Source organism: Callithrix jacchus, chromosome 8 (assembly GCF_049354715.1).
Source record: "Callithrix jacchus isolate 240 chromosome 8, calJac240_pri, whole genome shotgun sequence".
In the NCBI taxonomy this organism is placed as follows: Eukaryota; Metazoa; Chordata; class Mammalia; order Primates; family Cebidae; genus Callithrix; species Callithrix jacchus.
In genome coordinates this window covers 12595522-12622844 of record NC_133509.1, presented here as the reverse complement: position 1 = coordinate 12622844, position 27323 = coordinate 12595522, and the positions used below count along the sequence as shown (strand labels likewise).

General features: G+C 39.6%; 1 protein-coding gene across 14 annotated transcripts in view; it reads left to right on the top strand.

The window, feature by feature from the left end:
- Positions 1 to 27323, top strand: part of INTS14 (integrator complex subunit 14) — a 39886-nt gene that overhangs the window by 9416 nt on the left and 3147 nt on the right. For 11 of the 14 annotated variants that reach the window (XM_009005081.6, XM_009005077.6, XM_009005078.5 and 8 more), the window contains 8 exons: positions 1769 to 1924; positions 2730 to 2848; positions 3576 to 3718; positions 5900 to 5992; positions 8474 to 8618; positions 10617 to 10750; positions 23365 to 23483; positions 26237 to 26302. In XM_009005081.6, coding sequence (XP_009003329.1) covers positions 1769 to 1924; positions 2730 to 2848; positions 3576 to 3718; positions 5900 to 5992; positions 8474 to 8618; positions 10617 to 10750; positions 23365 to 23483; positions 26237 to 26302 — 975 coding nt within the window. The remainder of the gene's footprint in view (positions 1 to 1768; positions 1925 to 2729; positions 2849 to 3575; positions 3719 to 5899; positions 5993 to 8473; positions 8619 to 10616; positions 10751 to 23364; positions 23484 to 26236; positions 26303 to 27323) is intronic. The other 3 variants (XM_078333431.1, XM_078333430.1, XM_054239352.2) reach the window with 1 other exon arrangement.

Genomic DNA, 27323 nt, shown 5'->3' with positions numbered 1-27323 from the left:
AGATCACGCCACTGAACTCTAGCCTGGGCGACAGAGTGAGACTCCATCTCAAAAAAAAAAAAAAAAAAAAAGAATATTGTCTCAATGGCCTTTCATTATCAAGTTACTGGACTAGACTAGGAAGAACAAAAATAATCCTCTCCTGGGATGCATGGGAAATCTCTCTACCACAGGATCATTCTGAAGCAATGAAGAAAAGGAACATTATTTTGCAATTACTATCCTTTGTTGGTTTATTTTATTGGTTTTTTCAAATTACAGGTAGATTAAGAATGCATTTTAGGCCGGGTGCGGTGATTCATGCTTGTAATCACAGCACTTTGGGAGGCCAAAGCGGGTGGATCACAAGGTCAGGAGTTCAAGACCAGCCTGACCAACATGGTGAAACCTCATCTCTACTAAAAATACAAAAATTAGCCAGGCATGTTGGCATGCACCTGTAATCCCAGCTACTTGGGAGGCTGAGGCAGGAGAATTGCTTGAACCCAGGAGGCAAAGGTTGCAGTGAGCCAGGAGCGCAGCATTGCACTCCATCCTGGGCAACAGAGTGGGATTCTGTCTGAAAAAAAAAAAGAATGCATTTTAAATATCTTGGATATTTCTGGTTTGACAGCCTTTATAAATACATATTTTAAGCAGGTGTCAACCAGGCATAGAGATTATCATCTCTGAAAATAAAGTGGCAAAGTTCAGACTGTTGTGCTGGTACTTCTTAGGGACACATGTGAAATGAATTCTCGTTTCATTTTTGACATTCGTATGTTAGGTACCAACTCCTTATCTAAGAGATGGGGTTCTAATTTTTTGTTTTTGTTTTTTTGAGATGGAGTCTCACTCTGTCACCCACGCTGGAGTACAGTGGCACTATTTTGGCTCACTGCAACTTCCATCTCCTGGGTTCAAGCAATTCTCCTGCCTCAGCCTCCCAAGTAGCTGGGATTACAGGCATGCGCCAACACATCCAGCTAATTTTTGTATTTATTTTTTTTTGTAGAGACAGAGTTTCACAATATTGGCTGGCTGGTCTCAAACTCCTGACCTTGGCCTCCTTGGCCTCCCAAAGTGCTGGGATTACAGGCATGAGCCTGGGGTTCTAGTTTTAATATAATTAAGTAAGAATTGGTTATGAATGTTTTTGTCCTTTTTTTAAGTGTTCAGAGGCAAGCTTTTAAAAAATATTGTATTAGATGAAATAGAGTAAAATGCATTGAGCTTAAGTACACAGTTCACTGAGTTTTGACAAATGTATATACCTATATAACCACTACTACAATTAAGATATAGTGTTCTTTACCCTGTAATGTAGATGGGGTTCTAGCACCCCACATTTTCTCATGCCCTTTTTTGGGATTTTTTTTGGGGGGGGGGTTGGGGGTTTGTTTTGTTTTTTGAAACAGAGTCTTACTCTGTCACCCAGGCTGGAGTGCAGTGACACGCTCACTGTAGCCTTGACCTCCCAGGCTCAAGTGATCCTCCCACCTCAGCCCCCCAACTTTCTGGGAGCACAAGTGCATGCCGCCCCTCTTAGATAACTTTTTTTTTTTAAATTTTTTGTAGAGATGAGGTCTCCTTATATTGCCCGGGCTGGTCTCGAACTTCTGGACTCAAGCAATCCTCCTGCCTTGGCCTCCCAAAGCACTGGGATTACAGGCTTGAGCCACCGTACCCCACCCTGGCGCCCATTTCTAGCAGTGAAAACATTGCTAAATGGGACTGCCTTAAATATGTAATTTAATGTACAGCCTCCTCTCTCTCTTTTTACAAACAGGTTGTCCTGGTAACAGATGGCTGTCTTGGCATTGGTAGAGGGTCATTACGACATTCCCTAGCTACTCAAAATCAACGAAGTGAGAGCAACAGGTTTCCACTACCTTTTCCTTTCCCGTCTAAGTTATATATCATGTGCATGGCAAATTTGGAGGAGGTAATAACTTTTACCAAGTTATTTTTAGTTTGATTAGGCATATTTTACAACTTAGTTGATTTTTTAGTATATACCACTAGTACTATATTGTTTATATTAACACTATATTGTAATACTGTATATTGAACTCCATTGGTTTCATCTGAGGCTCGTCACTTTATTTGAAAAGACTCTGGGTCTAAAATGTTCTTTGAAATTTCAGAGTGTTGCCCCATCTGGGGAACATAGCTGGAGTTGTTATCCATCCTCCTGATGGGGGCATAAAGGGTCAAGGTTCTTTTTGGTGTTAGTCATTTCCCTTATTTAAGAATTCTTATGTCTATTCCACCAGAAATGTTTCTGGGAGTATGCTTTGACTTTGACAGAAGAGTAAAGTAACATTATTCTGACATGTTTTATTAAACACTTTACTTCTTGGTTTTCCCATTCATTTGGGAATGTGATTTAACCTTTCTTCCCCTCAGTTTTTCTCTCTGTAAAATGTAGATAATGATGGTTCTTGACAAAAGATGTTAGAAACACTTTAGAGGGAAGATGCTGTGTAAATACTAATTGTGGTCACCACTGAGAATCTTTGCAAAACTACTTCTGAATGGCATAGCTCTAAGTGTGTCATTTTGTGTAACATTTCTCTTTGGTAACCTTGAGTCAAAATTGTTGTAGTTATTTTCTTCTCACATTGGCTGTTAAAAAAATCATCTCAGTTATTTATTGTCTATGTTATGGTAATGGCTTTGACCTTGGTGTGGTGATGATAATCAGGCATTTTGTGCCAGTTTAAAGGGTCATCTCTTTTGCTTTATAGCTCCAGAGCACTGATTCCTTGGAATGCCTTGAACGTCTCATAGATTTAAACAATGGTGAAGGGCAGATTTTTACTATTGATGGCCCCCTGTGCTTGAAGAATGTACAGTCTATGTTTGGGTGAGTATATGCTTAGAGCTCTTTTGCCTTCTTTACAGTCCAGTATTATAATTTGACATCCGGAAAGACTATCTGTTTTACTTTTCCTAATTGTGTCATTTCATTTTCCCCAGGTTGTACATTTTTCAGATAAAATAATTGGTAGCAATGGTTTTTTGTTTTGTTTTGCTTTTTTGAAACAGAGTCTTGCTCCATTGCCAGGTGCCAGGCTGGAGTGCAGTGGCACGATCTCAGCTCACTGCAACCTCCGTCTCCTGGGTTCAAGCAATTCTCCTGCCTCAGCCTCCCGAGTAGCTGGGACTACAGGCGCGTGCCACCACACCCAGCTAATTTTTATATTTTTAGTAGAGACAGGGTTTCACCATGTTGGCCAGGACGGTCTCAATCTCTTGACCTTGTGATCTGCCCGCCTTGGCCTCCCAAAGTGCTGGGATTGCAGGGGTGAGCGACTGCGCCTGGCCAGTAATGATTTTTTAAAGTAAATCTATACTACCTGTAGATACTGACCTCCTTATAATGGCTCAGCAATTTCAAAGGTTAGTTAACTTGCTCTTGGGCTTTTCAGAATTGAAATTTCCTCACTCAAAATGTCAGATTTTGTTCTGTTTTACAGATGGTCAGATCTTAATTTTGGAACCAACTTGAAAAGAAAATAACCCTTGTGTCTTGAAATATGAACTTTATATGTATCGTATTACTCTTCCTGTAACTTAATATCATATTCTAGAAAACTGATAGATCTGGCATATACACCTTTTCATGCTGTTCTCAAGTGTGGCCACCTAACTGCTGATGTACAAGTCTTCCCCAGGCCAGAACCTTTTGTTGTAGATGAAGAAATTGATCCTATCCCTAAAGTCATTAATACAGGTAACTTTTTAAAAAACTTCTCAGTTTCTCTGATATCCTTACCTTTTCTGACTTGTGACTTTTACTCTCTTCTCTGTCTAGGAAGATTGAAAAGAAATATATCTTGTGATATAGGTTGAGTATTCCTTATCCAAAATGCTTGGGGCCGGAAGTGTTTCAGATTTCGGACTCTTTTCGGATTTTGGGATATTTGCATTTTACTTAGTGATTCCGCATCCCTAATTTGAAAATCCAAAGTGCTCCAGTGAGCATCTCCTTTGAGCTTCATGTCAGCTTCCTGCGTGTATAATAGTTGCGGATTGTGGAGCATTCTGGATTTCAGATTTTCAGATAGGGGATACCCAACCTGTACTAGGGTGCTGTTGTCATCAACACTTTGGACTGGAAGATTCATTATCTAAGGGGTGGCAGAATATTGGTCTTTTATGGTAAGGTCATCAGTTGATCTCCAATCCTAGTTAATTATAACCACAAATTATTAGAGTTGGAAATCATAGCCATATTCACTAGCATTGAAATATTTGAGATGATTCTTAATAGAGATACTGAGATTAATTAGTATCATAATTAAGTCGTATCAGAAGGGCTAGCTTCTATACTTTGCAGTATGACTCTTGCTATGTGACCCTGGGAAGTCTTCCTCCAGTTATTATTGGATAGGTAGGGAGAATCAACCAGACGGTCTGGGAGTTCTTGGATCTGATATAGTGTACTCTTCTAGCCCTGCTGCTTATATTATGACTGAGTAAAAGTGATGTATCACAGCTTTTGCCTGGTTCATGTTGCTAGTACTATGCTTAATTGAGATTGGCAAAGTGAAGAGTCAAAATTAGCAAGGAGCAGTGGAGAGGAGACTTGCCTCCTATTGGTAAGCGGGCTCCTTGAGTGTTAGGTGCATGTTAAACCTCTTAGGGATGGATATTATCAGTGTTTCAGTCACCGTTACAGCCTTGATGTCCAGCACAGTGCCTGATATTTAGTAGGTGCCCAATAGGTAGTCGTTCAGTCAATAAGTGATTAGAATTAAATGTGCAGCAAATGTACATTGTTTTGTGTATACAGATTTTTAAGGGATTTTGGAATAAGGGGCTGTGAACAGTCATTTTACTTTTTGTGCATTTAGCTTCTGGCTATCTGGAAGCAAGGCATCCATATCTTCTACTGTGACTAGAGAGCAGTATATTCAGCTGTACCAAAAGTCTTGCTGCCTTCATAACAGTTAGATTCCACTTCCTTTTCATCCTTTTTTGATAAGTAAATTTGAATAGGTCTTTTCTTTCCCATATAAACTCTTAGTGGAATATGTTTCTTGCAGCTAAACTACCTTAAAATATGTAGACGTTTTTCTATTCAAATGAAAAAATATCTAGTCGCTTATACTAATGCATTTACTATTCAGCTAAGGGAAGTAAGGACAGCAAATCTCCAGAAAAACACACTTCCTAATGTATTAGAAATATAAGGTACTCACCATGATTCTGATTTTTAAAAATTCTTTTGAAAATATGGGTATTAACCTAGAAGAAAGACTGAAAAGCACATCAGTAAAATATTAAGATATTTCCTTTGATTATGAATGAGTGACTTTTTCTTTTTTATAATTTTTATTGTTTTTTAAGTCTTTATATTATTTATATTAAAATTTTTATGTTCTTTTGGTTACAACATTTATTTTTATTTATTTTAGGTTTTCAACAAATACTTTTGGCCTTTAATACAGTTTCTGTAAAGCAGAGAAATCACTGTCATATTTAGACTGCTTACCCTAGTTTTGTAAAGAATACAGTTTTTTCTCAGAGAGATGTTTTTAATACAAGAGCTTTATTCTTCAAAGGCTGATTATAGTTGCTGTGGAAGTGTTTGACTCTGATGCCCCCGGTGACCTGAACATCCCTGACTATACAGAGGGATTTGACCTTTCAGATTTTTGCCTTGGCCTTATAAAAATCAAGTTTAGCTGATTTTGTCATATAACTTAAATTCATTAAATAAATGACAGTTATCATTATTTCCTGATCAACTTAAAATGTAAATTATTAGATGACTCCATAGACAAATCTAATAACTTTCCCTGTCATATTTGAAACCCCAACCTAAACAGTGCATTTGTGAAATTTAATACAGAAAATAATGTCCTTTTCCATAGAATGAATTAATTCTATGTTGATTCCTTCCTTTCAGATTTGGAAATAGTGGGATTTATTGATATAGCTGATATTTCAAGTCCCCCAGTTCTGTCCAGACATCTGGTCTTACCTATAGCACTTAACAAAGGTGAGTTCTCTTCCTATTCCAGTGATACATATGAAGCATCTTTTAACTAAAATTATTATTAAATCTTAGATAGTAGGATAGCTCATTTTGAAGAATTTGGGGGGAAAGGAATAATTGCAGAATTGGATTTTAGAAAATGGAATATTGGCTAATATATCAGAAAAGTAATTCTACTGCGGCTGGGCGCAGTGGCTCACGCCTGTAATCCCATCACTTTGGGAGGCTTGAGGTGGGCAGATCACTTGAGGTCAGAAGATCGAGACCATTCTGGCCAACATGGTGAAACCCCATCTCTACCAAAAATACAAAAGTTAGCTAGGTGTGGTGGCGCACATCTGTAGTCCCAGCTACTTAGGAGACTGAGGCAGGAGAATTGCTTGAACTCAAGAATCAGAGGTTGCAGTGAGCTGAGATCGCGCCACTGCACTCCAGCCTGGCTATAGAGCGAGACTCCATCTCAAAAGAAAAAAAAAGTAATTATACTGCTTTACATGGTAGAAAACATTTTGACACATATTTATTGTGTGTTGGTGTGTGAATTTACAGTGGAGGTCTTCTTTAGAGATGAAAATGCTTAGTCCCTCATCCAGGGCTCTGCCTTTCCTAGTAGAACATGCCGAGAAAGCCTGAGTAATTATCAGAAGGTTACTTGATAAATGTGCAAGTTAAATATAGCTTTATACAGGGAAGAAGTACATCTGTTCTTTGTTCTACTGGTGCCTAGCACATAGTGATACTCAGTAAATATTGTTGAATGAAAGAGTGAATCCAAGTCCTTGTGAATCCTCATTACTGAAGCATGTATCTCTAGGAAGAATTAAGTCAACTTCCCAAATACAGCATCTCTCTGGAGAATGCTAGTCTGTAGCTCTTTAAAATTCTCTTTTTCAAGGGAGGCACTGTGCTGTGGTGGGTGTAGAGCAGGAGCTCTGGTCCCTGACTGGCTACAGGTTCAAATCCCAGTTCTGTTACCCAGTTCAAATTACCTTTTTCTCTGTTTTAGGCTGACCATCCACTTTATATTTATCAGCTTCTCTAAGAATTGTATATAGTCAGTCAGGTTTCCACATACTAGGTAATGACCACATTCCATTTATCCCTGGTTATCTTAGTTGGAGTACTGGATATTCCATAACCACTCAATCACACGTTCACAGACAGAATCTTGATATATCCCCACAGATGGCTTTATAATCACTGTGTTGATAATTTATTATTCTCAGAGAACAGCCAGATTTCCCTTATTTTTAAGGCCCTGGGGAATTCTGCATGCAGTATAGTTGCCAAGAAAGAAATTGAGCAGGCCAGGCATGGTGGCTCACATCTGTAATCCCAGTACTTTGGGAAGCCAGGGCGGATGGATCACGAGGTCAGGAGTTCAAGACCAGCCTGGCGAAGATGGCAAAACCCTGTCTCTAATAAAAATACAAAGATTAGTTGGGCATGGTAGCAGGTGCCTATAATCCCAGCTATTCAGGAGTCTGAGGCAGAGAATTGCTTGAACCTGGGAGGCAGAGGTTGCAGTGAGCTGAGATTGTACCACTGCACTCCAGCCTGGGCAACAGAGCAAGATTCTGTCTCAAAAAAAGAAAAAAGGAAAGAAAAAAATTGAGCAAAATAAAGCATTTATTTAGGGGAATAGTAAAAAGAAAAATATGGGAAGGCAGAATAAGGCCATGTTGTAAGGGCTGTTGAAATGTCTAGCTAAACTGGGCAAATTCTTCCTATTGAATTAGAAAGTCTTTGAACAAAACAGAGCAGACAGATACTTTCAGAGGGAAGTAAACTGTAGGAAGATTCATCTGTCAACAGAGTGTGAGAGAAACTGGAGAATCCAGTCAAGAAGCTTATAGAGTAATCATTGTTTACCTTTGGGGACTAATGCATGTCCTGCCCTAAGGCTGTTGGTTATGAATGCCTTTGACATCTCTATATTTAATTCTGTTGAAATGGGTGCCTGAAATTTCCAGATAGCATCTAACTAAATAAACATCCTAGTGGAACTGTGGAAAATGGATTTTTGTGTGTGTAGCAGCTTTACTGAGATAAAATTCTCATACCATATACTTCACCCATTTAAAGTGGTTTTTAGTATATTTGTGGAGTTGTGCAACCATCACCACAATCAATTTGAGAAGTTTTTAATAACTCCAAAAAGAAACCCTGCATCCTTTAACTATCAACTCCCAGACCCCTCCCCCATTTCCCCTACCTCAAATAACTACTAATATCCTTTCTCTATATATAGATTTGCCTATTCTGGATGTTTTATATAAATGGAATTCATATAATGTGTGGAAACAGACTTTTATATAGACACTGGAAAACTGGAATGAGTTTTCTGGGACATCATATTGTTATAATATTCCCTTAGAACTCTGTACACTATCCCTTCAAGGCTAGAAACATCCAAGAGTATAAATTGGGGTTTGGGGTTTTCAGCTCATTTCAGTCTAACCTGTTTTCTCTTTTTTTTAACAGAAGGTGATGAGGTGGGTACTGGCATCACTGATGACAATGAAGATGAAAATTCAGCGAATCAGATTGCAGGCAAAATACCCAACTTCTGTGTCCTGCTCCATGGTAGCCTGAAAGTAGAAGGAATGGTAGCAATTGTTCAATTAGGGTAGGAAACTCTGTTTACATTTGGTTGAATGAAAGGGAAAATCGGCCAGGCGCAGTGGCTCAAGCCTGTAATCCCAGCACTTTGGGAGGCCGAGGCGGGTGGATCGCAAGGTCAAGAGATCAAGACCATCCTGGTCAACATGGTGAAACCCCGTCTGTACTAAAAAAAAATATATACAAAAAATTAGCTGGGCATGGTGGCGCGTGCCTGTAATCCCAGCTACTCAGGAGGCTGAGGCAGGGGAATTGCCTGAACCCGGGAGGCGGAGGTTGCTGTGAGCCGAGATCGTGCCATTGCACTCCAGCCTGGATAACAAGCGCGAAACTCTGTCTCAAAAAAAAAAAAAGAAAGGGAAAATCATTTTACAAAGTGAAGTATTTTGTAGACTTTTCTGAAAGAAATAGAGAGGTCCTTATCACCTTTTTCCTTTTCCTGACACATTCTTCCCACCTGCTATTACATTCTTTTTTTCTTTTGAGACAAGGTCTTGCTCTGTCCCCCAGGCTGGGGTACAGTGGCATGATCATGGCTCACTGCAGCTTCAACCTCCCAGGCTGAAGCAATCCTCCCATCTCAGGCTTCTAAGTAGCTGGCACCCAGGTGTGCACCACACGCCTGGCTAATTTTTTTTTTTTTTTAATTTATAGAAGTGGGGTCTCACTATGTTGCCCAGGCTGGTCTTGAACTCCTGGGCTCAAGGAGCCTTCCACCTTGGCCTCCCAAAGTGCTGGGATTACGGGCGTTGAGCCACAGTGCCCAGCTGCTATTACCTTCCAAACTATTTTTTAAATCATCCCCTAGAATAAGTATGGAGTGAGCCTTTTATTATGTTGCCTTTATATCCTTTCTCAATTTTCCTCTTTTTAAATCCTATCTAGGATACCTGGGTTCTGGTTATAGCAATGCTACTAACTTGCTTTAGAGTCGTAGGCAGGATTCATAGGCTCCTCATCTATAAAATGAGGGGACAGAACTAAATGGAAAAAAAAAAAAGATGCTGATGACATTGAGTATTTTATTATGTGCCAGGCACTCCTCTAGGTACTTTACATATGTTAGCACATTTAATCCCTCATAACAACACTATATGGGAGGTACCAGCGTTATCCCCATTTTATAGATGAGGAGACAGGCTTAGAGAGGACATGGAACTTCCTGAAGGTCACACAGCTAGTAATGAAAGAGCCATGATTCTTACCCATGCATTCTGACTCCAGAGCCTACTCATAATTATTCTGCTGTGTTCCTTCCCTGTGAAGAAATCCTGTATAGCGTTTGCCTTTTCTGAAGTCGAAAATCTGCAAAATCATCTATTTCCCTTTCTGTAATACCTATTGTTAGAAAAGAAGGTCACAGATTATCTTCTGGCCACTACCTGGGGTTGGCTGGTATAGATCAAGAGGTTAAGATTAATCAGAGGAAGCATGGCTCCATTTCTGCCACAGTTAAAATTAGCTGGTCCGAAAAGGAATGCAGTTCTTATCAGGTATTAGTCTGCGATATTTCTTGGCACCCAAACTACTTGTACTGGTCTGAATATGAGAATCGTCTGGGACCCTTTGAGAAGCTGCGACAGGGTCTCTCTTACAGCACAGGATGATAGCCTTATGCCTGTGGTAGAAGGGCTTCTCTTAATGCTGCTGTGAGTGACACAGTGAGGGAGTTGACAGGACCTATAGGTCACAGTAATTACCCCTCCTCATCACCTCTCCAGCTACTTGCTGCTCTTTGTGATTTGTTTTTTCTCTTTCCAGGCTGCTTTTGATTTCCATATCCACATAATTTTGCCTGAATAATAATAAACGTCTCAGAAAAATGGAAATAATAGGGGACAGCGGTATGCATTTTCAGGTTTAGGATTTGGATTTGGTCAAAATAATGTGCCTGATTTCAAAACTGAAGCCTGTGTCTCTCAAGAGAAAAATACAGGCTAGACTTATTTAACTTAACAGTCTCAGACTTGATGTACTTCTGATCTTCCATCTTCTCTCCATCTAGTCCTGAATGGCATGGAATGCTCTACTCCCAAGCTGACAGCAAGAAGAAATCAAACCTCATGATGTCTCTCTTTGAGCCTGGCCCAGAACCTCTCCCATGGCTAGGGAAAATGGCACAGTTGGGTCCTATTTCAGGTATAATCCAGATCAGATTTTACTTACCTTGACTTTGTTTTCATTCTGCTGTTCTCAATGTCTCTGACTGATCTCCCTTACTGGCACCCCTTGGTCTCGGATGATGCTGGATAAGTAAACGGAAAACTTGAAGAGAGTTTGATGTTGGAACTCCTAAATTTTACAGCTCAGGAGAAATCAACATTTAGATTGCTTTAAGTAAATACAAACTCTTTTAATGGCTTAGACTGAAAAACTGATCTCCATAATATTTTTTCTTGGTGTACTATATTCAACTCAGGTAATTTTCTGTCATTCCTAGATAATGTAATCCTTCCTTTTTCTCGAAACTGTTTTTCTGTAGCTTTCCTGACATTGCTTCTAGTACCTATTTGACTTTATCTCTGGCAGACTTTTCTTTCTCCTTCATTTTCTTCCTCTTGCCTCATGGTTTCCAACATGTTGTTCTTTGCCTTCTTCTCTTTGGTTATTCTTCTTCCTTGGTTATTTCATCAGCTGCAATAGCTTCACACTTCCCAAATGTTTAACTCTAGTCTCACCTGATCTCTCCTTGGAATTTGCATATCATATTTTCAGTTCCTAGTTGGATCTCTCCACCTGGATATTCTGCCATAGTCTCAAGCTCAGCTGTTTGTTACAGACCTGTTGTCCCACACCCCTTTCTTCTCAAACTATTTCTTCTTCTGATTTTCCTCCTCCTTTTGATTAAGGCATTTGTGCCAGTAGCTGCTCAGGTTCTAACTGTAGAGTCATCTTTGACTCATTTGGGCCCATTTCAATTTCAGGAACATCTATCAAGCAACCTGTTCTGTGCCAGGCCTAAGGGATAAAGGAGTTAGCTAGAGTTGCTCAAAGTCTAGTGGGAGGTGGAATAATAAGCATAGACTGGCACAAATCAGAGTTAGGCTGGAGGAGGTGATGATGAGCTCTGCCTAGAGGACTCTGGAGAATCTTTACAGAGGAGAGATATCCTAGTTGTGTTTAGAAGAAAAGGAGGAACTTGCTGAGCGGATGAAGGAAGAAAGGGCATCCTGGGCAAACAGAACACCTACAGAAAGAAAAGTAACTGCAGCACAAAATGTGAGAGTGGGTGTGGGAGGAGCAGATTGGAGATTGGTAGTAGCTAGAGTGGAGCAGGCCTTGTCTGCAATGTGAAGAACCAGGAATTTATTTTGCAGATACTAGGAAGCCAAAGAGGAGTAATGTGATCAGATCCTTATGGCTACAGTGAGAACAAGGGCATACCAGTAAGGAAACTGTATAATAGGGGCTGGTGCCTAGGGGCAGCACCTAAAATATAGTTTCCTTACTCATATCCCCTTGTTTTCACTGCCCTTAAAATACTTAGGGGCAGTTGTACAATATGGCCATAATTCAACTGAGAAATAAAAAATTTGTATTTAGAAAGATATCTCTGTGGAGTGTGGATTTGAAAAGGCAAGGACCTGTGGCTAAAAGTTACTGTGTTAGTCCTGGAAATGTGAAGATGAGAGCCAGACCATAGCAATAGCTGGGGGTAGAAGATATTTAGGAGGTAAGATCAATAATGTTTGGATGTGAAAATAAAGGAGAGGGAAGTGTTAAGAATGATCCCAGGTTTCTGACCTGGGCTGCAGGGTGAAAGGTAGTACTATTAGTTGAAATAAATAATAGAGAAAAAAGAGTAAATTTGGGAAGAACACATTTTGTTTATGTTGAGTTTGTGCCTATGAGATATAGGTGGATGTGCCTAGAGACAATTCTGTAGGAGTCTGAAGTTTAGGAGAGAGGGCAGAGTTGGAGAAAAAGTTTTTGGTTGTAAGCCTATCACAAATAGTTAAAATGGTGAGAAAGAGGGAGATTGCTCAGGTCAGTGGTTCACAAATGTGAGTTTTTGTGTACAAAATAAACTTGGAATAAATACCGCATGTTTGCACCCATATATGGAAGCTAAAAAAGAATTGAGTTCATGGAAGTAGAGAGTAGAATATAGAATCGTGGTCATTACAGGTTGGGAAGGGTAATGAGGAGAGGAGAACAGGGAGAGGTAACAGATACAAAGTTACAGCTATTAGGGAGGAATAAATTCAGTGCTCTGTAGCATTGTAGTGTGAATTGCTCACAAACAATAACTTAGTGTATATTTTCAAAAAGTTAGAAGGGAAGATTTTGAATATTCACAACACAAAGAAATAATAAATATTTAGCCAGGTATGGTGGCTCATGCCTGTAATCCCAGTACTTCGGGAGGCCAAGGCAGGTGGATCACTTGAGTCTAGGAGTTTGAGACAGCCTGGCCAACATGACGAAACCCTATCTCTACCAAAAATACAAAAATTAGCCAGGTATGGTGGTGTGTACCTACTCAGGGAGCTGAGGTGGAAGGATCGCTTGAGCCGAGGAAGCAGAAGCTGCAGTGAGCCCTGATTACCCCATTGCACTCTAACCGGCAACAGAGCAAGACCCGGTCTTAAAAAGAAAAAATCACATTTGTCAGCACTTTGGGAGGCCAAGGTGGGCAGATCACCTGAGGTCAGGAGTTCCAGACAGCCTGATCAACATGGAAAAACCCCGTCTCTACTAAAAATACAAAATTAGTCGGGTGTGGTGGCGCATGCCTGTAATCCCAGCTACTCAGGAAGCTGAGGCAAGGGAATCGCTTGAACCAGGGACGTGGCGACTGCAGTGAGCCGAAATCGTGCCATTGCACTCCAGCCTGGGCAACAAGAGCCAAACTCCATCTCAAAATAATGATAATAATAATTACATTATTCAAAGGTGATGGATATGCCAGTTACCTTGATTTTATCATTACACATTGTATACATATATGGAAATATCAATCTGTATCCCATAGATATGTATTAGTTACTATGTGTCCACTAAAAATAAAAGAAAAATAAATATGGAGAACTTGTTTAGACAGTCCATTTCCTATGCCCACCTACAGAGATTCTGATTCAGCAGGTCTGGATTCAGGCCCAGGAACTTGCAGCGTTTTTTAAAATTTTTGTTTTATTTTTAAAAAATTTTTTTTCTTTCTGACTTTCTTTTAACAGTAAAACAAACATTATTTGTGCAAGCTTTTTTTTTTTTGAGACAGAGTCTTGCTTTGTTGCCAGGCGCCAGGCTAGAGTGCATTGGTGTGATCTCAGCTCACTGCAACCTCACCTCCCCGGTTCAAGCAATTCTTCTGCCTCAGCCTCCCAAGTAGCTGGGACTACAGGCACGTGCCACCACGCCCAGCTAATTTTTGTATTTTTTAGTAGAGAGGGGGTTTCACCATGTTGGCCAGGATGGTTTCAATCTCTTGACCTCGTGATCTGCCTGCCTTGGCCTCCCAAAGTGCTGGGATTACAGGCGTGGAACTTGCAGTTTTAATATTACCCAGGTGATTAGAATCCAGGTGATCCATGACCACACTTTAAGAAACTCTAGCCTTAAGAAAGTACAGTCATGTACTGCATGATGACATTTCGGTCAACAGTGGACCACATTTATGACAGTGGTCCCATAAGATTATAACACATGATTTTTACTGTGCCTTTTCTATATTTAGATGCTTTAGATATACAAATACTTGCCATCATGTTACAATTGCCTTTAGTATTCACTACAGTAACATGCTTTATGGTTTGTAGCCTAGGAGCAATAGGCTATACCATCTAGCCTAGGTATTTAGAAGGCTAAACCTATTATATAGGTTTGTGTAATTATACTCTATTGCATACAACAAAATTGCCTAACAATGCATTTCTCAGAACATATCCTCGTCATTAGGCAACACATGTCTGTGTATATTAAGGAAAAAATATACAACCACCAACCCCTGGAAAGCATCAACTACTGGGGGAGCAGTGGAAAGGGTGCCGGTAAAGGAAAATGAGAAGGAAGAGGCAGATGAAAGAGGAAAAGTAGAAGACAGATCACGGAAGCCAAGAGTGAAGATTCCGGAAGAAGTAGTACCCTACCATGTCTCATACACACATGCGTGTCAGTTAATGCCTGAAGAATGCCCTTTGCCATTGAGACATAGAGATTTTGTCTGAATATAGGCCTTAGAAGCTAGACCGAGGCTTGGCATGTTTCTTCAGTAAAGGGCCTGGCAGTAAATATTTGTGAGTTAGCAAGCCATGTAGTCCCTCTGCTGTTGTAGCACAAAAGCAGCCATAGACAACATGCAAACAAATGAAAGTGACTATGTTCCAGTAAATTTTATCTATGGACACTGAAAATTGAATTTGATATAATATTCAGATGTCATGAGATATTATTTTGACATTTTTCCCAAATGTCAGAGAGATCCAAGATGGCTGATTACTAGCAGCTCGGGATTGTAGCTCCCAGTGAAAACGCAGAGAATGAGAGGACGCCACACTTTCAGACGAATTTTTGTTGCTCACGGACCAGGAGATTCCCAGCGGAGGAGCCCCACGGGTCACCAGCGCCACTCTTGTGGCCGCCGTGGCAGTTCTTGGTGCAGAGTAAATGGGACTGGCTCCCCTTTTGGTCGATGTTTGGAGCTCCAGGAAGGCAGAGTCACCTATTCAGCTGATTGAAAAAGGGACTCAAGAAGGAAGACAGACCGGAGATTCCCGGGCAGAAAAGCACCATGAATCTTAATGCCGCTATTTTAGCTGGCGCAGTGGGTTGCTCAGATTCTGGCCCTGGGAATCAACAAGTTGGACGTCTACTCAGAGACCTGATTTGAAAGTCAGTAATTACAAAGACGACAGGTGGATAAATTTACAATGATGGGAAGAAACCAGCGTAAAAAGGCTGAGAATACCCAAAATCAGAATGCCTCTCCCTCTACAGGGGATCACAGTGCCTCATCAACAAGGGAACAAGGCCTGATGGAGAATGAGTGCATTCCAATAACAGAATTAGGCTTCAGAAAGTGGATAATAAGAAACTTCTGTGAGTTAAAATAACATGTTCTAGCCCAATGTAAAGAAACTAAGAACCTTGAAAAAAGGTTTGACAAAATCCTAACAAGAATAGACAATCTAGAGAGAAATACAAGTGAATTAATGGAACTGAAGAATACAATATGAGAACTCTGCAAAGTATGCACAGGTTTTAACAGTTGAATTGATCAAGCAGAAGAAAGAATATCAGAGGTCGAAGACCAACTTAATGAAATGAAATGAGAAGACAAGATTAGAGAAGAAAAAGTAAAAAGGAATGAGCAAAGTCTCCAAGAAATACAGGACTATGTGAAAAGACCTAATTTATGTTTGATAGGTGTACCTGAATGTCATGAAAAGAATGAATCCAAGCTGGAAAATATTCTTCAGGATACCATTCAGGAAAACTTTCCTAACCTAGTAAGGCAGGACAATACTCAACTCCACATAATACAGAGAACACCACAAAGGTATTCCTCGAGTAGAGCAACCCCAAGACACAATCGCTAGATTCACCAGGGTTGAAATAAAGGAGAAAATTCTAAGGGCAGCTAGAGAGAATGGTCAGGTTACCCATAAAGGGAAGCCTATCAGACTCAATGGCAGATCTCTCAGCTGAAACCCTACAAACTAGAAGAGAGTGTGGGTCAGTATTCAATATCCTCAAAGAAAAGAACTTTCAACCCAGAATCTCATATCCAGCCAAATTAAGCTTCATAAATGAAGGAAAAAAAATTTTTTTGCAAACAAGCAAGCACTCAGAGATTTCATCACCACCAGGCCTGCTTTACAAGAGCTTCTGAAAGAAGCACTATACACAGAAAGGAACAACCTGTATCAGTCATCCCAAAAACTTACCAAAAGGTAAAGAATATCTCCACAATGAAGCATCTATATCAACTAGTGGGCAAAATAGCCAGCTAGCATTAAACGACAATATTAAACTCACAAATATCAATATTAGTCCTAAATTTAAATGGATTAAATGCCCCAATCAAAGACACAGACAGGCAAATTGAATAAAAAGTCAAAACCCATCGGTCCACTGTATCCAGATCCATCTCATAAGCAAGGACACACAAAGACTCAAAACTAAGGGTTGGTAGAAGATTTACCAATCGAATGGAGAGGAAAAAAAACAAAGAAACAGGAGTTGTAATTTTTGTCTCTGACAAAATAGACTTTAATAGTAACAAAGACTAAAAGAAACAAAGGACATTACTTAATGGCAAAAGGATCAATGCAACAACAGCAGTCAATGATCAGAAATATATATTCACACAATATAGGAACACCCAAATACATAAGACAAGTTCTTAATGACTTATAAAGAGACTTGGACTCCCGCACAATAATAGCGGGAGAATTTGACACCACATTGTTAATATTCGACGGATCAACGGGATAGAAAATTAATAGGGACATTTATGATTTGAACTCAGACCTGGAACAAGTCAGCTCAGTGAATATTTATAGAATTCTTCATCTCAGGTTCACAGAACATACATTCTTCTCAGTATCACATTACACCTATTTTGAAAGTGACCACGTAATTGGAAGTAAATCACTGTTCAGCATTTGCATAGCATTTTACAGACTTAAATGAAATATTGGTTGGCTGTTTGTTTGTTATTTTCTTCCCTTATTCCTTCCTGTCTCCGCTGTTAAGCACAGCTGTTGGCATAAAAGAGTTTTTTAATACCAATTTTTAGATTGCATTTCAGCCTGGGCAATAGAGCAAGACTCCTGTTCTCTCTCCCCCTTTCTCTTTCTTTCTTTAAAAACAAAACAAAACAAATAAACAAACAAAAAAACTGAGGTCAATTGCTGTTCTTTCCTTAGACCATAAGGAAAAAAAAAGATTAAAAAAAAAGACATTTTTTTCCTAACCATTAAAAAAATATTTTAAAAATTCTCAACTCAAAAAGAAGCAGCAGGTCATATTTTGCCAATCCTTGAGCTAGGATATAAAGCTCATACAGGGACAAGAGATGTAATGACTTTGGTTCAAAATAAGATAAAAAACTGAAATCTCTGAATAAATCTGAGAATGTGTAAGGTCTGTCCCTTCAGTGAGAGCATAACAAGAAAAACTCTACCTGTTGTTTCTACCTGATTTTCTAGAGATCAAGAAATTTAAAAATCCCCTATGAACAATTAAAGCCCAAGTCCTGCACCATGCAGGTAGTGCACCAGACACTACCTGTTCTGATGTAGGGAGTACAAAACCAAAAAGTGTAAAAACTGGTTTTGAGCCAGTAAGACCCATGGTGTGTCCTCCAGAAGCCATTGTAATATAATGGCTCTGTAGGAATACCTCTGCAACCCAGGGCAAAAGGACTTCCACAGAAAAAACAAATCCCCACTGAGGATGAATGCATGGTTTGTGAGGAAATTATTTCTTTTGAAGGAAGGCTAACAGGAGAATTAGCAGTTCAAGATCTTAATGTGAAAGAGACTACAGAATGACTGTTTTAAATGATTAAAAAGTTTTAAGAGGAATAGAAATCAAGAGGAAAGAGGGATACTATGAACCAAGAGCCATTTGAGGCCGGGCACGGTGGCTCATGCCTATAATCCTCTGGGAGGCTGAGGCGGTAGATCACTTGAGTTCAGGAGTTCAAGACCAGCCTGGGCAACCTGGTGAGACTGTCGCTATAAGAAATAAAAATAATTTTTAAATAATTTTTAAAAATTATTTGATCTTGACACACATTGGTGGCTTTCAGAGCACCTTCAGTGTGGATGGTGAGCCAGGAGTCAGGCTGAGGAATGAATGAGAGATGAGGAAATGAAGATGGTAAGTTTCGCCATGAAGAGGGAGAAATAGGGCAATAAATGGAGGAGAACACAGGGCAGAGCAAGTTGTGTGTGCGTGTGCGGAGTGAAGATTCCTCACCTCCTTCATCTCTATATAGCATTCCTACATTTATTCTGCCTTTCATTCTCATTGCTCTTGCTTTGTTTGGCTTTCTTTACCTTTCACATAGACCAGAAGTCAACTACAACCCACAGACTAAACTGGCTAATTGCCTGTTTTTGTTTTTATTGGAACCTTATTCATTTACATTTTATCCATGGTCACTTTTCTGCTACAACAGCAGAGTTTGGTATGACAAAAACCATATGACCCATGAAATACAAAGCATTTGTTCTCTGGCCCTTTGCCAACCTCTGACTAGACTATTGTGACGGTTTTCACCAAAGATATCTATCTGTAATCTAAGATAGTAGTAGCATTCAAACTCCTTTCTGATCTGGCTTCCAATGTCAACACTTGGCTTGTTACCATTGTTCTTAATTCCAGTTGAACTGCTGTTCACTCTGCCTTCTGTTCATATTGTTTTTTCCTCCCTCTGGGTCTGTTCTGCTTTTCAATGTGGATAATAATAGCTAATATTATACCGAACTTAACTTTGTGCCAGGCACTGTGCTAGACATAATGAGTGTACCATCTAATTTAACTTTCACAGCAATCTTGGGATTGGAATTATGATAACAAATAATAGTTAATAATAAAATCTACCTCAGAGGGTTGTTAGGAGAATTTATTGAGGGAGGGTGTCTAAAATGCTGGGCACGCAGTATATGTAAAGACTGCTGTTTTTGTGTTTTTTTAAAGCAAAACTTGCAAAATACCACTATTATTTGTACCAATCCCTCCTCCCAATTCTGTTCCTAGAGACAACCACTTTTTTTTTCTTTCTTTTTCTTTTTGAGACTGGGTCTCACTCTGTCGCCCAGGCTGGAGTGCAGTGGCACAATCTCTGCTCACTGCAACCTCCACCTCCCAGGTTCAAGCAATTCTCCTGCCTCAGCCTTTCTAGTACCTGTGACTACAGGCGCAAGTTACCACACCTGGCTGATTTTTGTATTTTTGGTAGAGATGGGGTTTCACCATGTTGTTGGCCAGGCTAGTCTAAGACTCCTGACCTCAAGTAATCCTCCTGCCTCAGCCTCCCAAAGTACTGGGATTATAGGCATGAGCCACTGCGCCCAGCCATATTTACATTTCTAAATAATAAAGGTATGTCCTTATTTCTGTCAGAGATTCCCCCATTTTATTATTTTTTTTTTTTTGAGACAGAGTCTCACTCTGTTTCCCAGACTGGAGTGCAGTGGCGTGATCTCAGCTCACTACAACCTCTGCCTCCCAGATTCAACTGATTGTCGTGCCTCAGCCTCCCCAGTAGTTGGAACTACAGGCGCCTACCACCATGCTTGGCTAATTTTTGTATTTTGGGTAGAGACAGGGTTTCACCGTGTTGGCCAGTCTGGTCTCAAACTCCTGACCTCAAGTGATTTGCCCACCTCAGCCTCCCAAAATGCTGGGATTATAGGCATGAGCCACTGTGCCTAGCCTCCCATTTTATATTTATTTTTTAAGACAGGGTCTCACTCTGTCACCCAGGCTAGAGTGCAGTGCACAATCTTGACTCACTGCAGCCTTGATCTCTTCAGGTGATCCTCCTACCTCATCTTCCCATATGGCTGGGACCACAGGTGCATGCCACCATGTCTGGCTAATTTTTAAATTTTTTGGTAGAGACAAGGTCTCACTATGTTGCCGAAACTGGTCTCAAGCTCCTAGACTCAAGCAGTCCTCCCACTTAGCTTCCCAAACTGTTGGTATTACAGGCGGTGAGCCACCACACCCAGTTCTTTTCCCCCATTTTAGATGCCATTTTTTGACTTTTAAAGGATAAATGTTTAGCTCTCTTACCACCACCATCTCCCACCCACCTGCACAAGAAGCACATTCTCCCTCCTTCTATCCTCCCAATATAGTTATAATGTTCTTTTTGGTTAAATCAGTATTCAGTCCTTGTTAGATGATGTAAATGTTACTTACAACTAAGCTATGTGATATACCAACTTCCAATTATTTTTTTTCTTTGCTTGTTTTCTGCATAACTAATTCCTCCCTAAGTAAAATACATTCTTCAGATATTTTATCAGTTTCCTTTTTTTCCTTAGCACCATCTCCCATCCTCCTGCTTCATAAATGATATGGTTATTCCCCAGACCTGTTGCATACGTGTTGTCCTGAGTCTTCCCTTTATATCTTTCCTATGGGTCTCCTGCTCATAACTCCTCCTGAAGAAGGGGTACATGGGAAGTAAATCTTTTGAAATCTTGTATATTTGGAAATATATATATATGTTTATTTCATTCTTTATACTTAATGATAGTTTGGTTGGGAATTGAGTTCTAAGTTGGAAATCGTTTTCCCTCAGAATTTTGAAGCATTACTCTGTTGTCTCTTCTGGAGTCCAGTGTTGCTATGGAAAGTTAGTGCCATGCTGACTCAAAGACCTTTGACCCTGAACTGTATTTTCTCCATATTCCTTGGCGATCTTCTTTGTATCCCTGGTATTCTGAATTTCGGAATGTTGGTCTCTTATTCCTTTTGCTAGGCACTCAATGGATTCTTTCCATCTGACAGCTCATGTTCTTCAGTACTGGGAACATCAGTTATTTCTTAATTTTCTCTTTCTGTATTCTCTATTCTCCTTTTCTGGAACATGTATTTGTGATTTGTGTTTGTATAATTTTCTATCTCTTTCTACCTTTTTTCCCATTTTTAACATTTTTGTTCTACCTTCTGTATCTTCATATTTATCTTATAACTTTTAGTTTTTGTTTATACTATCATATTTTTTATTTCTTGTTTCATAAAGTAATATTTCCTGTCTCCTAATCCCGTTAGTTACCACATATAGGTTCCAGACAACTAATAACAGTACAAAATAGGCTCTGATTAGATGTTGAAATGTTTGGTACTAAGTGCTAGGGGATAGAAGGGTCTAAAAAAACCACCATCTGCCAGAAAAACTTGGAGCAGTTTCATGGAAGGAGTAAGATAGGATCTGGACTTGGTATATAAGTAGGTAATTTGGATAGGTAAGGAATGGCAGTGGTGAATGGTGGAAAAAGTGTTGGCTTTGGAAGCAGGTCCAACTGAATCACTGTGAAACCTCATAGAAGTCCAACCTCTCTGTGCCTTAGTTTCCTCATCTTTAATGGGACTGATAACATCTTCCCGCTAGAGTTGCTGTAAAGAAAGAAGTTGAATATGTAAAGTATCTGGCACATAGTTGGAATTTAATAAATATACTTTATTCTGTAAATTCCTTGAGGCTGAAAAGCATCTTCTCTAGACACAATTCCTGGCATAGTGCTTGCTATGTAGTGGAGTCTTACTATAGATAATGAATGAAAGGGAATGAGTAAATGAGTGAATGAGAAGGGAGAGCATTCTAGGCAGTGGGGAGTAATAGAATAGCAGCAGGGAAGTTGGAAATGAGCTGTTGCGTGGGAATGGACTTGTAAGACCTCAGCCTGACTCAAAAGATTTATATATTGACAAGCATTAATGGAAATATGTCTGGAAAGTTGGGCTAGTATTTTTTGGAGGAGTCAGGGCTGAGGAGGGTTGACGGAGGAATTGTTGGGCCAGTATGAAGGTGTTTTAATTAATGACCAAATCAGGGGTGGAGAATCTCTGGCTCAAGTTAGACCAACTGGTCTAATGCCATTTTTGAACATGAACATTTGGGCAAGGGATTTAAGTTCTCTGAACTCGTAGGAAAATGACTCCTGCTCTGTCTACAAGCAGAATGTGGTAATAATAAAGATCAAATACACAATTAGAAGTATGCGTGGGCTGGGCACGGTGGCTCACGCCTGTAATCCCAGAACTTTGGGAGACCGAGGCAGGTGGATCACGAAGTCAAGAGATCGAGACCATCCTGGTCAACATGGTGAAACCCCGTCTCTACTAAAAATACAAAAACTTAGCTGGGCATGGTGGCGCGTGCCTGTAATCCCAGCTGCTCAGGAGGCTGAGGCAGGAGAATTGCCTGATCCCAGGAGGCAAGGTTGCGGTGAGCCAAGATCACGCCATTGCACTCCAGCCTGGGTAACAAGAGCGAAACTCCAGCTCAAAAAAAAAAAAAAAAAAAAAAAGTATGTGTGCTTTATAAGGTTGTGGCAGTTTCATAGACTCAGGAAGCAGGTATAGAGACAAACCCTATTTATGCATGTAGCTATAAAACCAACGTGGCTTTAAGTTTTTGGAAGCAATAAACCAATAAGCCACATTGGGGTATGCGTCACCAATAGAAGTATTTCTTATCTTGCCCTTTGCCTTAATTTGGCTATATATAGTTTTCCTTTTTACTTATTTTAATGCCTAGACCTATACTGTCTAATCCAGTAGCTACTAGCTTCATTACATTTAATTAAAATTAAATAAAATTTAAAATTCAGTTTCTCAGTTACGTTAGCCGCAGGTCAAGTGCTCGGTAGTTAGTAGCTACCATATTAGACAGCACAGATATAGAACATTTTCATCATACAGAAAGTTCTGTTGGAGAGCAGTGGGTTAGACTATGTAGAATTGCAGTGTGTGTGTGTGTGTGTGTGTGTGTGTGTATTTTAAATATGTATGTGTTTTGTCCTCTGACTTTAATTTATAAACCAGATAAGTGAAGCTTGTTTCTTTAAAAACATTAAGCTGTTTTTCACTTAAATGAGCCTCCTACATCAGTGGCTTTCTATTGAGAACAGGTTCTCCAACCTGACTGAAGTTAATGGATATTCTTAATTAACAACGTGATAGGATATAGAAGACTGAGTGATTCAAAGAGCTTCTAGTCTAATTGGAAATGTAACTGATTGTGTTTTGCCAGATGTCATTTCAAGAATGTCTTTTCTTTTAAGATGCTAAAGAAAACCCTTATGGCGAGGATGACAATAAGAGCCCATTCCCCCTGCAGCCCAAAAACAAACGCAGTTATGCCCAGAATGTGACTGTCTGGATCAAACCTAGTGGCCTGCAGGTAACATTACCATTTATGTTGCTTTCCACTGAGGGACCGGAGACATTTAGGTAGGCAGGCAGGCAGACATTTTATTTGATTTTCCTTTCCTTTGATACTTAGTAATTCATTTACTTCTGATGTTTGTCATTATTTCCAAAAGGGATTTGAGATGCCCTACAGCAAAACATGCATATAGCAAAATCATTTTTTACAAAATTTAGAGCATTAAGAATCCTAGAGGAAGAAGGAAGACAATTGTGCCTGGAACCCAAGGCAAAATGATAATTTTACGTGAGCATTTTGGCCCTGAGTTTTCCTGCTACCGAAATCAAAAAAGAAACATGTTGGGTTATATAGCTGTTCTTGTCTAAAAAAAAGGAAATTTGCCAGTTTGTCTAGAGAGACTTATATTTTCCTGGCACTGAATTTTAGTGTGAAATTTTTCATATGGTGAGACATTGAATAACATAATGGGCATTGTCTTTGACAACAGTTTTGGAAAAGATGTAAAAGTCTTCATATCGGTATTTCTTCCATCCCTTCAGTAGAACCCAAGCCAAAGCATTACATTTCACAAAAACTTTCATAGGAAGCTACGATAACACTATTATCAAGGAATGATTCTTTCAGGCAAGGTATTCAGGAATATTTCTCCTTTCATCAACAAAAAGTCATTTATTGAGACTTTTTTTAAAAAATCATTTATTGAGACTTTTTTCTCCTTTGAGCACCTTTATTTACATTCTTTCCTCCAGTAAGTTCAGCCTAAACCAAATGAGAAGAGACAGTTAGGCCACTTGGACAACAAAAGTAGCTTCTGTTGACTGCACAATCTCTGAGCCCCCTTTCCACGGAGACTGAACTACACCCTGCCAAGGCTAACGTGTCAGGGGCCTCTTTGTTGGAAAATTAGGGTCTTCGACTTTCCTGATGTCCCTGACCCCAGCACTTCCTTGTCAGAGGGATGTTAGAACCACTTTGACCACCAGTTATAGCTGAGTTTTTCTTAAATTATAAAAAAAAATTTTGTTTGATTCTTGACTACTATAGAAATTTTTTTTTTGTTCCTAGGTTTATTTTTCTTATTTTGGTAAAATATACATAATGTAAACTGTACCTTCAACCATTTTAAGGTACACAATTCAGTGCCATTTAGTACATTCACAATGTACCATCACCTCTATCTAGTTCCGGAACATTTTAATCACTCCAAAAGGAAACCCTGTACCCATTAGAAAAGTCACTCCACATTCCTCCCTTCTTCCAGGCCCTGGCAACTACTAATTTGCTTTCTGTCTCTATGGACTTACCTATTCTAGATATTTCATGTAAACAGAATCATACAATTTGCAGCCTTTTGTGTTTGACTTCTTATACTTAGCATAATGTGTTCAAGGTTAATTCACGTTTTAGTATGTATCAGTACTTCATTCCTTTTTATGGCTAATATTTCATGTCTATATGTATATGTCACATTTTAATTATCCAGTTGATGGACATAGGTTACCATTTGGCTATTGTGCATAATGCTATTATAAACATTCATGTATAAGTTTTTGTCTGAATATTTGTTTTGAATACTCTTGGGTATATATATATTTATTAATGGGAATGGATTGCTGGGTCAGACAACAATTCTATTTAACTTGTTGAAGAATTGACACACTCTTTCACAGCAGCTGCACCATTTTGCATTCCTGCCAACAGTGTATAAGTGTTCTAGTTTCTCCATGTTCTTACCAATACTCGCTGTTTTCCATTTATTATTACTGTTATATAGCTATCATAGTGGGTGTGAAGTGGTATGTCTTTGTGTTTTTTCATTTCTTTAATAACTAGTAATGTGTATCTTTTCCCATGCTTATTGGCCATTTGTGTATATTATTTGAAGAAGTATATACTCAAGTTCTTTGTCCATTTTTTAATTAGGTTTGTCTTTTCGTTGTTGAGTTTTTTAATATATTCTGGACAGTAAGACCCTAGCAGATACAGGATTTGCAAATATCTTCTCCCATTTTGTGAGTTACCTTTTCATTCTCTTTATAGTATCCTTTGATACACAGTTTTTTGTTTTGATGAAGTCACATTTTGTTTTTTGCTTTTGTTGTTTGTGCTTTTTGCTATCTTAACTAAGAGATAATTGCCAAATCCAAAGTCATGAAGATTTATCCCCTGTGTTTCCTTTTTTTTCTCCCCTGCCCCCCCATTTGAGAAATGCATCTCACTATGTTGCTCAGGTTGGTCTCAAACTTCTGGTCTCCATAAATCCTCCTGAGTAGCTGGGATTACAGGGGCACACCACTGTACCTGGTTCCTGTTTTCTTCTGAGTTTCATAGTTTTAGCTCTTACTTGTAGGTCTCTGATCCTTTTTGAGTTAATTTTTTGTGTATGGTGTGATGTAAGGGTCCAAATTTGTTCTTTTGCATGTGGATATCCAGTTGTCTCAGCACCAAATGTTGAAAAGACTATTTTTTCCCCATTGAATGGTCTTTGCAAAAAAGCCCCTGGCAATAGTTGTATAGGTTTACTAGATACAGTTTTATGAGGCAAGTTCATTTCTGTGAGGGGATTTCTTTTATTATCAAGCCTTTTGAAGGAGGGAATGCTTTACTAATGTTGACCTGACATTAACTCAAAAGGGATCCTCATCTTGACATTGTAGCTCTGTTCTCATTTTCATTTCTTTAAACATTTAGATCCTTTTTTAAATGTTATTTGCCCTTTTTTACCACAGAATTCTAATGTTGGATTTTTTTTTTACCTTTAATAGACAGATGTACAGAAGATTTTGAGAAATGCAAGGAAACTACCTGAAAAAACACAGACATTCTATAAGGTGAGACCATCAGAATATGGTGGAAGAGGATGTGCCCAAAATATATGGTTGACAGTAAAACTGTAGGATGGCAGTGTGAATATGGACAGGAATTAGAGATGTATGACTTGTGCCTCAGTTTTTTCAAATAAATTCAGTATGGCCGGGCACAGTGGCTCACACCTGTAATCCCAGCACTTTGGGAGGCCGAGGCGGGTGGATCACGAGGTCAAGAGATCCAGACCATCCTGGCCAACATGGCGAAACCCCGTCTCTACTAAAAATACAAAACATTAGCTGGGCATGGCGGCGCGAGCCTGTAGTCCCAGCTACTCTGGAGGCTGAGGCAGGAGAATTGCTTGAACCCAGGAGGTGGAGGTTGCGGTGAGCCGAGATCGCGCTGCTGCACTCCAGCCTGGGTAACAAGAGCGAAACTCCGTCTCAAAAAATATATATACAAAACTTAGCTAGGCGTGATGGCATGTACCTGCAGTCCCATCTACTTAGGAGGCTGAGGCAGGAGAATTGCTTGAACCTAGGAGGCGGAGGTTGTAGTGAGCCGAGATCGCACCACTGCCTGGAGTCCAGCAACAGAGCAAGACTCTGTCTCAAAAAATAAATAAATTTAAAAAAAACAAACTTAGTATAAGTGATAGGTCTGTTCCTTCCCTAAAATCCAAGAATTGTAAGGGTTTAAATGGCCTCATTCTGTATAGGAGGATGGTTTTTCTGTTGGGGCTGCTGTGAATGAATGGCTGAAGGAAGCAGCTGAGAGGACCTGTGGGTCATAATCCTGAACTCTCCTTATCACTCCTATATGGGAATCCAGGCCAACCCAGGCAACCAATGTATATGGCTTCCCAAATGGGAAATTGCCTAGAACATTTTTTTTGTTTTTTGTTTTTTGAGACAGAGTCTCGTTCTATTGCCCAGGCTAGAGTGTAGTGGCGTGATGTCGGATCACTGCAACCTCCACCTCACAGGTTCAAGTGATTCACCTATCTCAGCCTCCCGAGTAGCTGGTACTACAGGCACATGCCAC